Source organism: Orbicella faveolata, unplaced genomic scaffold (genome assembly GCF_042242905.1).
Source record: "Orbicella faveolata isolate gen_17 unplaced genomic scaffold, um_ofav_v1 contig_14, whole genome shotgun sequence".
Classification (NCBI taxonomy): Eukaryota; Metazoa; Cnidaria; class Anthozoa; order Scleractinia; family Merulinidae; genus Orbicella; species Orbicella faveolata.
In genome coordinates, this window is record NW_028301541.1 from 11,248,086 (window position 1) to 11,263,952 (window position 15,867).

A 15,867-nucleotide genomic window follows, 5' to 3' on the forward strand; every position below is an offset into this window, starting at 1 on the left:
TCGCTTCTGCATGCATTGCGTGCCGTTTATTACATGTCGCATTCGAGCGAGTGGTTTTTTTGTATTCCATAGCCGCGTTTAACATAGAAACTTGCTGTCGCTGTCTAGAAATGAGAAGGTAACACAGCAAAACTCCATGGCACTGATAAGTAGCTATATGGCAGGCAGCAACGACAACAGAATTGAAATAACTGCCAGAACCCTTCCTTTGTCGGTCATTTTGTTTGCGATGCGTGCGGTTACCAAGCATACTAAGTTGTCCCGGGTGGTAGGGTAACCCTACCTGTGAAATTTTGCTTGCAAACCCGGGCTATGATGTGAAGAATATATGAAATAATTAACCGCACGGCCATGGGCCGAGCGCGGTTCATGGTTTACTCGTGTTGTTGTTTTTTTTTTAGATTTGTTGGCGACCAGACCCAAGCTTCCACTCGGCCAAAGTTTGAGTCACGCAACCTGTGATGTTTACTCGCCAAAAGCTGTTGAAACATACATACATACATACATACATACATACATACATACATACATACATACATACATAATTTATTTGATAAAGCAGGTTGGAGATCAAAATTTGCAAGACGCTAAGTCCTGATGTGGACCTGCACTATCTAAACTTATAAATTAACAAAATCCTACGTAATACATAATCCAACATAATTAAGACAATGGCTGAATAAATAGTGATAGCTAAAAATAAATAAGTAGTAACAATACACAATAAAATTTTAAAAGTAATTGACTTTCGCGGGAAAAAAAATTAAAAACCCAGCGCTCGTCAAAAATTATATTTTTTCACCAGAAATTTAGCTTGGAACATATACATATTTATATTCGTTTGAATCGTCGATAAAATGACCTTTTCCGGATATTTTTACCTTCGGGGTCAACAAAAACCTGCGATTACAAAATCACGCCGAACCCACACGTTGCAAAAAATCTCTTCAAAACCCTGACTTCGAAGCGATATATCACTTTAGCGTTAATAGCTACCACACATCAGCACGGTAAATCTATTCCTTAACAATCCAGCTTTATCGTGTTAAAATTTCAGCGAAATCGAACAAAACCAGAATTAATTTGAATTTTTTTGTGACCTCACTCCCCAGACTTGACCTAACAAAGGAAGCCACGGTCGCCCATAGCAACCGAAAAACACGAACATAACAAAGCCGACGTTTCGGCCAAAAAACTCCAGAATTATCGCCTGAGAGCTTAAACTTGAATGGGAACATCTTTTTTCGAACTTTTTTCAACTGATTTAGACGAAAGACTGGCCTCGGCGGGGTACAAAAAAGACCAAGAGAAAAAATAGAACAAGCCGATAATATTTCATCGCATGGCTTTCGGCACGAAAACGAAAAGACAGCTTACTTCTGGATAAATTCAGCCTTAGAAGCCAGCAACTGGTCCCAAATTACTTTCCGTATCCTTACAAATGTCCTGACTTCCATCTCCGAAAGATTTTGCCCCAATTTTGAGCAAATAAACATTTCGCCGACGGAGACCGCCATTACGGTGGCTTGCATACTCAATTAGCTAACTTGACAAAATTCTCCCGAGGGGGGATATGACGAAAAGAGCTGAAAATGGCCTGTAATTGGCTAATGATGAGATCATCCCACTGTCCAAATTTGGTGAGAATCGAAAGTAACGCCAACTTTCTCTCACGTTTTCAATCTGTGGTCGGGTGTCTCTACCTCACGGGCGTAGATTGAGGGAGACTTCATCTCAGGTTCCTAAACGAAGAAACAGTATGTCAACTAAATATGACTTAAAATTCTAAATCTTCTAACTATTTTAAGACGAAAAAGTACCACATACATTTGCCCTCACTGGGAGTCGAACCCGGGCCACTGTGCCCTTACTTACCACTGTACCACCGAGCTGCTAGCTGCCGGAAAATCGAAAATTTAAACTACATATAATGAACAGTAATATAAATTAATATAGAGTTACCCTAACATACAAATGAAAGCTAACCGCAAGCAAAATGGAGTGACACTAACCGCAAGCAAAATGGAGTGACACTAACCGCAAGCAAAATGGAGTGACGCTAACCGCAAGCAAAATGGAGTGACACTAACCGCAAGCAAACCTAACCGTGCTAACTGCAAGCAAGCAAGGTAAACATGTACAGCGGTTTATTAACACGTCTACCTTGTATAAGCAACATCCAGGCGTCCAACCCCATACTCCGCCCGGGCGTTATATTTTTCCTCTGTGGTCACTGGAGTGACCAAAATCGATACATCGGTACACCAGTTTTCAGTAGAATCGAAGTGAGAAAGAGATTATTTCAGTCTGTCTGTTAAACCCGCTCACCTGGAGAATCTGTTAAAGACTGCTAACCCGTAAAGTGCGACTGTTGTAACTATCCGCCACAGAAGGAAGTCGAAATTCAAGTTTTCTGAATTTAGCTAGGAGATAAAGGTTTATTTGCGTTGGACGATTAACGCCTTCCAAACTAAAATGTGGCATTCCAATTTGGAAAAATTCCGAAGGGTACTGGTATTTGATGCCGAAAAAGTTTGTGTTTCCGAAAGGTTTTGGCTTATTGGAAGGAGAAAAAGAAGTGTTCAGTTGAGTCCGCCAGGGACAATACATCCAATTTCACTAAAATGTACAATTTAATGTAAAAAAGATCGTGCACCCATCGCGCTTTCCTTTTTTGAGAGATTCAGATTTTCTGATCTCCCGGCCCACAACTTATCAGAATAAAACGGTCATCCATCTATGATTCTAAAAGGATTCAGAATTTCTGATCCCCCAAGACTTTAATAGTTTCAAAAAACTGATCCCCAGTCCACAACCCGTCAGAGCAAAACAGTCATCTATTTATAATTCTAAATGCATTCAGAATTTCTGATCCCCATCACCTCACGGGACAAAAACGGCTATCTGTTCATGGTTCTAAAAGTATTGCGAATTTCTGATCCCCCTCCCCCACCAAATCTGCTAACATGATAGAAAGAGCTGTCGATTTATAATTCTACAACATTTCAGCATTTCTGATCCCACATGACTTAAAGGGATTCAAAAATTCTGATCCCCCAGTGCATAACTTATCAGAACAAAACGGTCATGTACCCATAATTCTTAAAAGGATTCAGAATTTCTGATCCCCCTTGTCAGGTGACAGGACAGAAATGGCCGTCTATTTATAATTCACAAGAAATTAACTAGATGTCTGATAGCTAAAAAGTAACGATTGGATAGTAACTTTAAACACATTACAGACAAAAGGATTTGAAACGATTTGAAACCACGCCAAAGGATCGAGACAAAAATTGCAGTTTCATTTCGGACAGTGAAAGGTTTTATTTTCAATTCAAAAAGATATGAATTTAGGCTTCAGAATTACGAGCTGTTGTTTAAAGTCCACATCAAAGATAACAAGAATTTTAATCAGGACTCAGCTGCCGTCTGCGCCACCTCCGTTTTCTGCTTTAATGTGTTCGTTTCGGATTGAGGGCCGCTATTCTTGCCTTTTTTTTCCCCTCTGCTCTGCAATGAAGCAATTGAAGCTAAATATTCTTATAAATAGCGATAGAATTAACATTGTTTTTCATTAATCAATTGATCGGGAGTGGATTCTTTTGTAAAGAATAGTGAGTAGTATGTAGGCAATGCGGTAGTGAAGTGTATCGAGCGTGATCTGCAGCTTCAAATCAATTCAGTGTAAACTTTAAGTTACCTCTTCAAAAAGCACACTAACAAGCTATTATGCAAGCATTTCATACATAGGAAATGCGTGTGAATAATTTCTTCGTTACGGGTGCTAATAAAATCAGGAGAACAAAGATTTTTCTTGTGTTTCAGTGATCGCGAAATAAATATAACAACGAAATTTCTTCAGCCACAACATTGATTTCGATTCAAAGATTGAGCAGCTAACTGTAATGTTGAGCAACAATTATGATATACTTACTTTTCTGCGACTTGCCTTTCTTTCACCGAAGCAACCAAGATACTCATTTGAACTTGGACAAATCATTCCATGCTTCTTGCTGCTATTGACAATGTTGGATTCGAAATTGCGCGCAAATAACCGACTCCTTTGGAAAGGGAATCTGCTGGTCAAAAGTATTCATTTATCAGATTGACCGAAGGATTATGGGATCGGACGGAAACACCAAAATGGCGAGCAAAGATCGTGGTCAATGTTGTTAGGATTCGATAACAAAGCTCTCTGTTATTATATAGCCTTGCTCTACGTTGGAAAGCAGTCACAAATTGTTTACAGATGTCCGTTGTTATTCCAGTTGAGTCAAATCCCAGTAAAGGTGGAAAAGTATGAAGTTTCGTCGGCAAAACAGTGTGGCAATCAAACTATTTGCCAGCAGCTGGCGGTTTCTCTTACACTCGTCAGGTTTACAGAAAGGTTATGGTTCCTGGAGCTTTCCAAGGTAAACTGATTTTCTTGCATAATTTGTGACGGTTCTTAAAATACTGGAAACGTTCTGGCCGGTTAAATTGATCGTGGAAGATTACAGAAGATGCAGATGCTTTAACACACTGTTAAGTCTTGTTGATTTCGTGAATACAAATGTTCATTTCCTAAAGGAGTTATGAAAGCAACTGTATTCAACGCAACAATATACGAACAATTTCGTGTTGGGAAAATCATTCATTGTAAAAGTACAATAAGTGCAATAAATGTGAGCTCTCTCATGTAGTTTAGATATACTTCTTATATATCTAGTGTATATCTTGTCTAGGATCAACTGGGCATACATATGTAGTATACAACACCTAAAACACAAGATATCAAAAAGCAACATCCTTCACCTTTTTGATTTTCAGGTTGATGGTGGTGCTCTTGAGGTTATGTTAGATGTGCATATTACATTATCAAGACCATTTGTTTGCCACTTATTACGTGAGTTGCAAAGGACTGATGTTATTTTCATTAGGGTGGTTGAAGTTCTCTTTAATTGGGCAGTGTTCCAAAGGTCCTTTATAATTTGGCATTTCTTTATGCAAATAGAGGTTATTTAGAACAGCAGATATAATTCACAGCTAGGTTACGGAAAATTACTTTTAACCACTTCCAGACCTTTGTACATAAGTCTTGCCATAATTTGAAAAACCCATGATTCATGGATAAAATTAATTGAAAAAAATACTTTCATGAAGAAATTACTGTAAGTGAAATTTGAAATTAATGTCAAGAATATTTTGTGCTTTTCCGGTCATGAAATCTGTTTACATTTCATGAAAATTTACTGAAGAATGTAAACATTTACTAGACTCCAATTTAAGTAGCTGAGAAGTGTTTCAAACAGGATTTTAGAAAGATATATGTTAAATTTAAGTAAGTTTTGTGATAAATCGCAACATAATGGAAACTCATTTCCAGCCAGATTTTGTCCTCCTTTTGCATCTGGATGTGCCTGGTTTTTGGTATTAAATTTTAATGTACAACTGTAGCAGGTTTAAATAAAACTATTAGTTATTTATACATTTTCCTATGTAAATACAGAGATTTCACTTAGGTTTAGGATTTGAAGAGCAGTTATCAAAGATCCATATAAAATGAATAATGAAGAGTTTTCAATAGTTAGCTATAGTTTCACCACCTGTGACTAAGAAAGCTTTTGGTTAGGTAAATATTAAAGTGCTGCATGTACATGAGTGATGGATAATTTTTTAGATTGGCTGCTATCTTTTTACTATCTCTGGGTTTTGGGTAGGTTATCACAGTGCGATATGAGTGATGGGTAGTTTTCAGATAGGCTATCTTTTTACTAGATACGATAGTGTTTTATTGTTCAATGTAAGGACTAGTCTTCAGATAGCCTAGGTTTTGGCTTACTACATTAGTGGTGGTTTTTGGATAGACAAGTTAGTGGATAGATAGGCCATCTAAGTATCTGTTGACTATCTACATGTACACAGGAAGCTAGTTTTTAGCCAGTCAATCTATTTCCTGACTATCTGATAGATAGATATTAGTAAGCTTTAAGCCATGTCAAAGATAGCTATCCTCTATCTACAAAACCTCTTGGATAGAAAAAAGAATAGAGATTTGCATCCCTCAACCAGGAATGAGATAGTTGCAAGTAGCATGAAGTTAGTAATAAACTAGCAATAAGATATCATTGTTTTTGGAAGGGCTTCTTTAACTGAGGACAGCAAACTATTGCCAGCTACCAGGAAACATCTCCAAGATGAGTATGCCAAATTAAAAAAGAAAGAATAGAATTGCTTGTAGCATTAGCTACAATACTTGCATCCATATCTGTCAGGTCTTTATAAAAACAATTTTACCCACACTCTTCTCCTTTGAGCATGGTTAAACTGGTTGCATAACTGAAGTGTGAATGAACTGGTAGCCCACTCAAAAAGTTAGATTGAAGATGTAAAAACGTGTTGGGCAAAGCTAAAGTCCATGGCCTCTGCTATATGACAACAGGTTTTTGGAGGACACTGTATACATGTATGTAGAGTACATTGACCCACTTAAATGTATCAACTGCAAATTTAAATGTTCATGTATATTGCAGTCTTTAATTGTCATCCCTGTAATGTACTGTAGTGTTCCTGAACGCTCTTTTTGTTTTATAACAGTGAGGTGCCTTGTTTCCATGTTAAACAGAAATTGTTAGAAATTTTTCTTTCACATGAGGTGGGCAAATTCTGACAGAGAAAGTGGAGTCTGCATTTATGCCTACGGTTGTGCAGTTTGAGTAATCTTACTGTTTTGATCAATTCTGAACTTTCCTATCCTCTTAGGTACTGTTTGATATTGTTTTTTTACACTTACAGCTACTGTAATTTTGAAGTGCATAGATCATTGTAATACAATGTGTGATGTTTACAGTTACTTATATTAATAGACTGCTGTGAAGAAAATTGTTCTTCATCACTCTCTCAGTATAATCTGAGTGTATGGAATCTGTTAAGAATTATGCTATATTTGTATAAAATTTCTAATTGAATATTGTTATGAAGAAAAAATATTTTGATTAGACATTGTTCAGGCAGGCAGCAAGATCTAAACCCTGTCTTCAGTGTTATGATTTAATGTGGCTACATTGGATGTAACACTGGCTTTGCAGGGGATCAGAAATTCTGAATCTTCTCCTGTCTTCTTTGGGGGATCAGAAATTCTCAACCCTTTCTAGAGTTCTTTGGGGGATCAGAAATTCTGAACCCTTTCTAGTGTTCTTTGGGGGATCAGAAATTCTGAACCCTTTCTAGTGTTCTTTGGGGGACCAGAAATTCTGAACCTTTTCTAATGTTCTTTGGGAGATCAGAAATTCTGAACCCTTTCTAGTGTTCTTTGGGGGATCGGAAATTTTGAATCCTCTCTTGTGTTGTTTGGGGGATCAGAAATTTTGAATCGTTTTCTATGGAGGTACCTCTCGAGACAAGAAATTCAAAAAAATCATTTGGTTTCTTATGCGTGACTTAAACATTACATTTCAGTTCAAATAAAGAATAGGAAATTGCTCGGAAGAATTTTTTCATTCCTTGCAAACAGGGAAACTTTTCCTCTGAGTTTTAACACCAGTTTAAGGTTCTTAGTATATTGCAAATATCGTCTTTGGAATTAAATGGCAATCATAGATTTCCGTCTAAGCTCTACGTTTCACTTTAGGCCAATTTTGCACTCATTTCCAAGGAAACCTCCAAGCCTGCAACGTAAAAATAACATTTCTCCGAGACAGGTTTCTATTTTACACCGAAAAAGTAGCCATTTTTGAAGTGGTTCTCAGTATTTACTCTGAATTTTATCAAATTGGAACACCACATTTTAGTTTGGAAGGCGTTGATTCTGACTGCGAATTATAAATGTATTTCATTAGATCGAATAATTATTAAACCTTGGCGTGGTTTTACACTGTAGGCGGTTTGTGGTGGTCTTTTGAGCTAACTAGTTCCATGTGCGACAAATTGAACAGAACCAAAAAATATGCGAGTCAAAAGTAAATGCAACAAGAAGCTATTTCTCAGAAAGAAATAGTGTTTCGTTTCCGGAAAGATATTCAAAGTCTGAGAAAGGCTGGGGTTTTGATATCTTGCGCATGAGAAGTCCTGGGGTGAGGGGGATATGTGCTAATGCGCCGCTTTGCACCGCACTGATCTGCTCAGTTGCCAGAACCTGGGGTTTTTCGTCCAGGTGAGGTTTAGTACTGAACCTGTTGTAAAAGAGCAAGGGCTAATTGATTTAAGTTGTCTACACATGTATCAGTATTGTTACAGTCAACGCGCTTCGAAATGTATTTACTTGTGATACTTCGCTTTGACTCTGCCCTAGGGGATGGGGGGGGGGGGTACTCCCTTATATATATCGGCTATATAGGTATGTCCAGCGTCAAAGGGGCATGATTTCTTAAGACATTTTAGTCAGAAGTGGAGTATCGATTTTGGTCATTTTGGTCTGAAATTGGGTATGGTTTTTGCACTCTAGTCTTGAATTAGTTATGTTTTTTAGAAGAAGCTACGGTTTTCATCATCATCGATAAGACCAGCAACTAAAGCCATTCACAATACCTTTAACATCATTCTGAACTGGAGAACTACGGCAGATCTGAAACAGGGTATTAATTTAAGCCAGAAATAAGTCAGAAAAATCGCAGACTTCGGTCTTAAATAGGGTAAGTGCTTTGGGAAGCGGGCCGCACAGCCCCGCCAAATTTTTCAGAAATTCAAAGTATTGTGTGTGAGGCTAAATAAAGCTAAGAGGCAAAAGCATTTGACGCATAATTTTTCCATTTCTGTGCCAGGCAGTCCTTGATTCGAATGGATGCGGCACTCTACGTTTCGTTGTCAGTGGCGCAGTATATTTTTCTTTTCAAAAAGGACACCTCATGTGCATGATGTGTGACGACAGTTGTGCAATTATTCCTCCACTTTCGCTTGAATATTATGAAGCTTGAATACAAATGCTATCGGTGTTTTCATGGAAACCAGTCCTTGAAATGCTGCGGTATGTCGAAATGCAAATTTTCTTTTTTTTAAAAGTGCGCTCCAAGAAGTAAAGCTACTGGAATTGTGAGGGAAAATTCGAGAAATTTAACTAAATCTGGAAAATGTCGACACCTACGATATGAAGAAAACCTCATCATAAAGCCATATTGTGCCTATTTTGCAATAGGCCAACGTTAATTAAATTACAATATGATGAATTAGTTACCTTCCACAATATAGCGTATCTGTAGTATGGTCTAAACGCTCCAAGTGCGTGTTCTTTTCCCGTAAGCAGCCACAGAAAAGGGGCGTGATTGTTTCTCCTGACAGGTGTTCTGATTGACCAAAATTATGTCGCCGTAGTTGTGATCTTAATCACATTTAAATCAAGCACGGAAACAGATATCTTGGTTTCTCTAGAACGACATCGTTTCAGTAAGACTTAGGAACATTTAAGTCGCCAATTATTTCTACCTGCATGACATTCTAATTTCCTTTTCTTTCCGTGTCACGAAATAAAATTTAGTTTCGAGAACTTATTTTTGCTGAACATGTCTACCTTGTGAATTACAAGCGTTACTGGCTGATAACATTCATACTCACCGTGTCAAAAAATCACTCTGAAACGGAAAACAGTACCATTTCTTGGTTGAACTAAACAAAAAGAACTGCTTTCATCGGCTTAAAATATCGCATTAGTGGACAAATCGCGTGGTCTGGCGGTCTCTCTACCTCCAAAATAAACTTCCTTTTCACAATTACTATCCGAAGAGAAGTCCAGTGTGTAGTTTTCTTGAGTATTTTAATAACGAGAAACGAGAGTTTCAGTCGTAATTCCCCATTTTCGAATAAAGCAGCAATTGAAATGTTCGGAACGCCACATTTTGTTGCGATGACCGAATTTCCACCGTATTTACATTATCAATAGACCAGTTTCGATATATTAAAATTCAGCCTAATACAATAGACCTCAGCACGAGGCTCTGGGGAATAAACTCCACAAACTCTGTAGTTATTCCCCAGAGCCTCGTACTGAGGTCCATTGTTTTAGGCTGAATTTTATTATATCGAAATTGGTCTATTACGAACTTTACTCTGATTGGATATTACAAATCACTATGTGAATAGTTCACCCCGAACTGAAAACAATACCGTTTCGTTTCTGAGGAAACGAAACAAAAACAAGAATGGTAACAATTTTGATTATCATTGGATACATTTTTTTTCCTTCCTTTTCATTGGCCGAGAGCCAACCACATGTCCTGCAAATAACTGCCTACAAATAATGGTCTGCTCATGCGTAGTACTGTCTAAACGTGTTTTGCTGCAAAGAATATTCTGCTCATGCGTAATTCAAACCACGTTCTCGATTGAAAAATGGCAGATTGCTTCCCTGAGCTGTCAGAGAGTGATGGAAATATGGACACAAACCTGGTGATCGAATGATAAAACAATTCTTGAACTCGGTTATCGCAAAATATCGTTATTTGTCAATGTCTCGCAGATCAATTATTTTCCTCAACCTTCGGCTTTGGCAAATAATTGATCTGCTCGCCACTGACAAATCACGATATTTTTCTTAACCTCGTCCAATAATTGTCAATTATTAATGTTCTTGCGCGTAAGCACGTTGGTTAATATTACTTTTTCTATTACGAAGGCACGAAACATAATTTCATCTTTATGGAGGAAGCTCCTGTCACATTGCGTGGTTTTCAGGGAACTAAGGTAAAATAGAGTAAAAAATTAAAAACTAATCACAATCAAATCCAAGTACTAATAAAAAATGGAAGTAAAAATTGAAAATCATTTTTAACATTTAAATCTATCAAGTAACGGCATTCTAAAAGAATTAAAAGGAAGCTTTTTTTTATGTCCATGGCAGGGCATTCCAATCGGGTAAAGCAATATTTACTGATCTGAGCAAACCCCAGTTACTACTTGATGTAATGGATCGAATAGTGTTTTTTGAGCTAGTGTTATGACTAGGGTAATCTACACCTCGGATAATCATATTGTGTCTGTCGTTGTCATTTATCAAATTATACACAAAAAAGCAGCGTTGCATTTGTAGCTATTTGTCTTCTGGTTGATAAATTTATCCAGTTTAGATCGGAAAGTGTTTCAGTTGAAGAAAAATGCGGAGCCCTATCCAGGACCAACTTAGCTGCTTTATTTTGTAGAACATGAATAGAATCCATGAAAACTTTGTTCTTTTTGTCACCCCATACGATACTCTCGCCTATTCAAGTGTAGGGATGACCATTGTCGTGACATAGATTTTCCTTGCATAAACAGGAAGCAGATGTTTTAATCTCTTTAAGACCCCTAACCTCCGCCTCCGACTCCGCCTTTTTTTCTTCCTTGTGTCAAACTGAATAGTACTTTTTCTGAAGATTGTTTTTTTGTATAATCTTGTTCTCTTCCGTTTGAAGTAAATCTAATGTAAGGTGCTTTTTAAGAAAGGGCATGCACCTTAAAGTGTCTATGACAGATTTTTTATTATTTTCTTGTTAGATTCTACATCAGGTTCTGATGTGAAAAGCGAAAAATCTTTCCCCCCTAGCGATTTTCCTTCACCGCTTTTTAGCCGTTTGAAAACGTGAAATTTTACTTCCGGTTGGGTCAAAAACCGCGTTAAGAGGGAAACTGGGTATAGTTGGATTGTGACGTGTCACCGGGAACACAGATTCTAGGGACGATACTTGTCAACAAACGGGAAATCCCAGTCTATTTCTTCCCCAAAGCTCGTTAAGCGTAAATAATAAGATGTCAAGCTACCATAATAAGATGTCATAAATAATAAGATGTCAAGCTCGCATCTGTAGAATTTGACTTTAATCAGGAGAGCAGCGATTCTGACTTATCGGAGACGGCGGAGGTGATTCTCTTAGCTTCGGTAATGAATTACTCTCGGGAGGTTTTCAATGATCATTTTTGTGGATATTGAATGTATTGATTATTCATGAATTTTTGACTGCCGGGTATCTAGTTTTGTAAACAACCGTGCCCGTGAGTCGAGGTTTATATAGTAAACCAAAGCTAAGGGAATTCGTCCACAACAAAAGCAAAACATTATTTAGAATCGCTTCGCATTTCTGTACAAACATCGAATACTCTCACAGGGTTCGAATTTCAATTTTTGTAGAAATTCTATGAGAGTTGACACCGGGGTCAGAGTACAAATTTTTCTAAGTGTCGAAACATCGAGATTTCCTAGTATGCCCAAGCTCGAAAATTTCCTCAATTACAAAGCCAAAATTATAATTGAAATCGCTTGGCATTTCTAAACAAAGGTCTACAGTTTTAAGAAGGATTGGATGATTTTTTCCGTGGGAATTCTAGAATAATTTCAGACTGCTGGGTATGTACGTAGTATTTAAAAAACACTTGCCGGCTGCCGGGTATGTAGACACAATAGGCCATATTCGTGTTCTCGGTATTGGACTGGAACTAGCTTGCAACTGAGGCTAATGAGGGGAGTCTTTTCAAATGCAAATGACATTTGTCCCTTTTTAAACCCGTGGATACGCGAAGCGTACAAACGTGTTTGTTGCGGGGACTGCGATATGCAAATGTGTCACTCACTCACTCACTCACTCACTCACTCACTCACTCACTCACTCAGGTGTAGATATTGTTCGTAATTGGTCGGCCCGAACGAGAGCGTCCGAGCCCGACGCCATATTGGAATAGTAACCGTGCAGTCAGTGCGAGCCTCGCTTTCGTGTTTGCGCGGCTACTACTCAATGCGTGCATCGTGCCAGCCCGAACATTGATGATTTTGTAGCTTTTACACGACCATTAATATTAGGTCTTTCGCTAAATTGAAGTGGAGTTGACTTCGAATGTTCGAATTAGTACTATGGCCAACTTGACGGCTGAATATCTTGAGCATTTGAGTCGTCCAGGCGTTCAAAATGACCAGGAGATGTGCATTTGTTTGCTGGAAAGTGACCTGAAAATGAGTAAATCTCATGCTAATGTGTTAAGCTTTGATGAGAATGTGTCTTATTTGTCGACCTTAATCAGTCCTGAATATCCCAATATATTAGGACATCTGTGATATCACGAAACTCACGTTTCAACCAATGAGAATGCGTGTTTTGGTTGGAGTGTTGTGTTTCACAACAAGCCAAGAGATTCCAGATGGCGGACAAAGAGAGTCGCTAATACTTTCTAATGCCATGAATGCGGGCCTTCAGGAGGTATATAGTTATCTCGAATTGAGTTAAATACTGTCCAAATTATAAAATAAAAAGAAAGTTTGTTCGCGTTCCATGTCATAGACAATTCTGCCCAGATAACGATTATCCTCGGACCGAAGGAAGCACTACGGAACGCAATGCGGGCCATGTTTGACGAGCTGCTGTTATCATTCTTTGGAAAGAGATCGCACAGTCAGTAAGCATCTTTACTCTGCATTTTTCTAAGCACAGAAATGATCGATATGAGAATTGAAGCTTTCCTCTTATCTAGTGATTATCGGCCGAAGTCGACAGCACGCGCGTATTCTTATATGCCAGCAAAGATAAACTGTAAATGTCCAAAATGTTATACGTTTTGGCTAAATCGAGGAAGTGAAATCATTATTAAAACAGAATTTTCAATAACGCATACGAGTGAGGAATTCTTGTTCTTTTGTACAAAATAAACAAAGTTAGAAAAATGTATCCAAAATTTTAGTGTTGTCAGATGCAGGGATAGTCAAAAATTCTGTTAATATATTCTTTGTAAATTTGAAATTTCTCCATTTTGTTATTTATTTCAAATATTTCTTGTATCTATTTGTTACTGTGCTAAAAGATATCATGTCTGATTTCCACTTTTAAATTATGAAAACTTACATATAATTGCCGACTTTCACAAGTTATTTACCCAAAAATCAAAATATAATTCCTGGACAGGTTGACAAGGGAGCATTCACAATCCATCCACATGTCCCAAGGTTTTAATATATATTTATTTAAAGTATACAAAACAAATTCAGTCTTGAAAGTGAAATCCATTTTATTTTATTCACTCTTTAGGTACTCTCGACCTTGAATTGGCCTCTTAGCAGAATGCAGGACCTGAAACAAATCACAAGCACTCAGAAGATTATTACATTGCTTACAGATGTCAATACTATTACAAATGTATTTTTCGTTTTAAAATATGAATTTATTTTGAATGTAGTTACCTCATTAGTCTCACTAAATAGGAGATTGCCCTCAAGTGGTCTGATGACTCTTATGTTTTCTATTTTTTATTTCATATTCTTACCCAAACTGATATGTTTCCTGTTCACAACCAATAAATGTTTTGCATTAGTTTCACAATTAGTAATGTTCAACACTCGACACTACATTCTAAACTCTTGTACTTTTCAGTCTTTGCTTTCATAAAAATTATTTTGCAAGAAATATTACTTTCTGGTACATTCAAACTTCATGGGGAGTTGAAAAGAATCATCATCTACTAGGAACAGCTGCAGTGTGTATAGTTTTTAAAAAATGCCAAAAAAAAGAGTACAGTGCCCCCTACAAACCTTAACTTACATGTTTGCATGGCCCTCAACGTCTGGTAAATGAGCACAAACAATCTCTCTACCCTTTGTGCCATTCCTTGGGATACTGATAGCATCCATTTACAGGGAATCACTGCAAAACCCCTGGCCTGTCTGTTTCGCTGCCACTTCTGTGCTGTAGGTGGTTTTCAACAGGCTGCTAGCTCTCCTGTGATAAAACTGGGGTGCACATTCGGTGAATCCACCAAAACAGAGACCTCCCAAATTTGTTTAATTTCGTCCGCGTACTTAGCGACGTCTTCATTTCTCTCTTTTCCCTTTGTTTTTTCCCAAAAAATGCGGCAAAGTGCCTCGAGCAGTCGAGTATGCTCTTCCATATCCTTAAGGGAGAGAAATTGAAAACAACTGTCATAAAAACTGAAGGAACGATGCATTACTCAAGCCTTATAACAACAGCGGTTCAGGTACACTCGTAAGGCCTCAAATTCAAAGAGAGTTTACAAAATATCGGCGTTGTTTACAACCGTGTAATTTGGCATGATGAAACTTTAACAACAGTAGAACCAGTAAAAAATATACACAGCTCAATGAAAAATACGTGAATACTAGAAAATAACGCGTACTCTTTACTAACCTTAATATTTGGCAACAAAATCGCGTCTACATCGTCGCTTGACACCCAAAAAACTCAATGATTAGAAGACAGTCAACGTTCTCCCACTACCAAAATGGCCGCTTATTCTCCTTCTCAACATTTGGTCGCAAAAAGTCTTGGATAGTGCTGGCCAGACTCTATGCGAGACTGGAAAAAACGTATTTTCTTTGCCGCATGAAAGGTCCGCCATTTTCCCTGCCAACAATAGCTTCATGACGTCATGACCGTCCTAATTTATCGGTATATTCCGGACTGTTAATGAACTTATATGAGCGAAATTTAGTAACATCTAAACCTGAGGCCAGCCGAAATATTGTGTTAAATATACGACGTTGTGACAGCCTTGCAATAGTACTAGTCTTTGACTTGTTATCGTTTTACTTTACAAGCCGGTTTGCACTGGCTGATTAGATCTCCTGAGAGATCCAACGTTCAATCAAGCGTGATCTTCGTTTACAGCTTTGCAGTTTATAGCACTTAAGTTTTCATGTTGAGTTGTCAACGTTCAACTGACATCGAGTTGAGTTTAGATTAAAAATGTGTTCTCTATACTTGTCTTGTTTATTTTAGTACATTGATCTGAACTCTGAGTGGGATGTGAAATGCACATAAACTTAGAAAGAAAAATCCCAAATACTTGATTTTGATAAGCTTAGACGATTTTTAGTCTGTCTTTTGTTTACATTTTTGCTTCCTGATTGAAAAGATAACAAAGGGTAAGGAACCCCCTGTGAGCTTGTTGGAACACATATTTATGGGTCGACAGATTTTTTGGATCAAT

General features: G+C 37.7%; 1 protein-coding gene and 2 long non-coding RNA genes across 5 annotated transcripts; 1 reads left to right on the top strand and 2 right to left on the bottom strand.

Moving 5' to 3' along the window:
- Positions 1 to 383: 383 nt before the first annotated feature.
- LOC149113982 (uncharacterized) lies at positions 384 to 4,065 on the bottom strand. Its single transcript, XR_016206376.1, has 2 exons — positions 3,935 to 4,065; positions 384 to 3,510 (listed from the first exon to the last, which is right to left on the bottom strand). It is a non-coding gene; the product is annotated as an uncharacterized LOC149113982 (long non-coding RNA).
- Positions 4,066 to 4,166: 101 nt separating this feature from the next.
- Positions 4,167 to 15,637, top strand: LOC149113983 (uncharacterized). 2 transcript variants are annotated; one of them, XM_089286611.1, is made up of 4 exons: positions 4,167 to 4,412; positions 4,810 to 4,885; positions 10,583 to 10,650; positions 13,953 to 15,637. In XM_089286611.1, the coding sequence occupies exons 1-4, from the start codon at positions 4,167 to 4,169 to the stop codon at positions 14,307 to 14,309; spliced, it is 747 nt and encodes a 248-aa protein (XP_089142737.1). In that variant the 3' UTR covers positions 14,310 to 15,637. The 2 variants fall into 2 exon arrangements, with proteins under 2 accessions (XP_089142737.1, XP_089142738.1); XM_089286612.1 differs by lacking the exon at positions 10,583 to 10,650 and having other exon boundaries at positions 13,953 to 14,139.
- Positions 13,915 to 14,542, bottom strand: LOC149113984 (uncharacterized). Of its 2 annotated transcripts, none has more exons than XR_016206378.1 (2): positions 14,463 to 14,542; positions 13,915 to 13,994 (listed from the first exon to the last, which is right to left on the bottom strand). It is a non-coding gene; the product is annotated as an uncharacterized LOC149113984 (long non-coding RNA). The 2 variants fall into 2 exon arrangements; XR_016206377.1 differs by having other exon boundaries at positions 14,453 to 14,530.
- Positions 15,638 to 15,867: the final 230 nt, after the last annotated feature.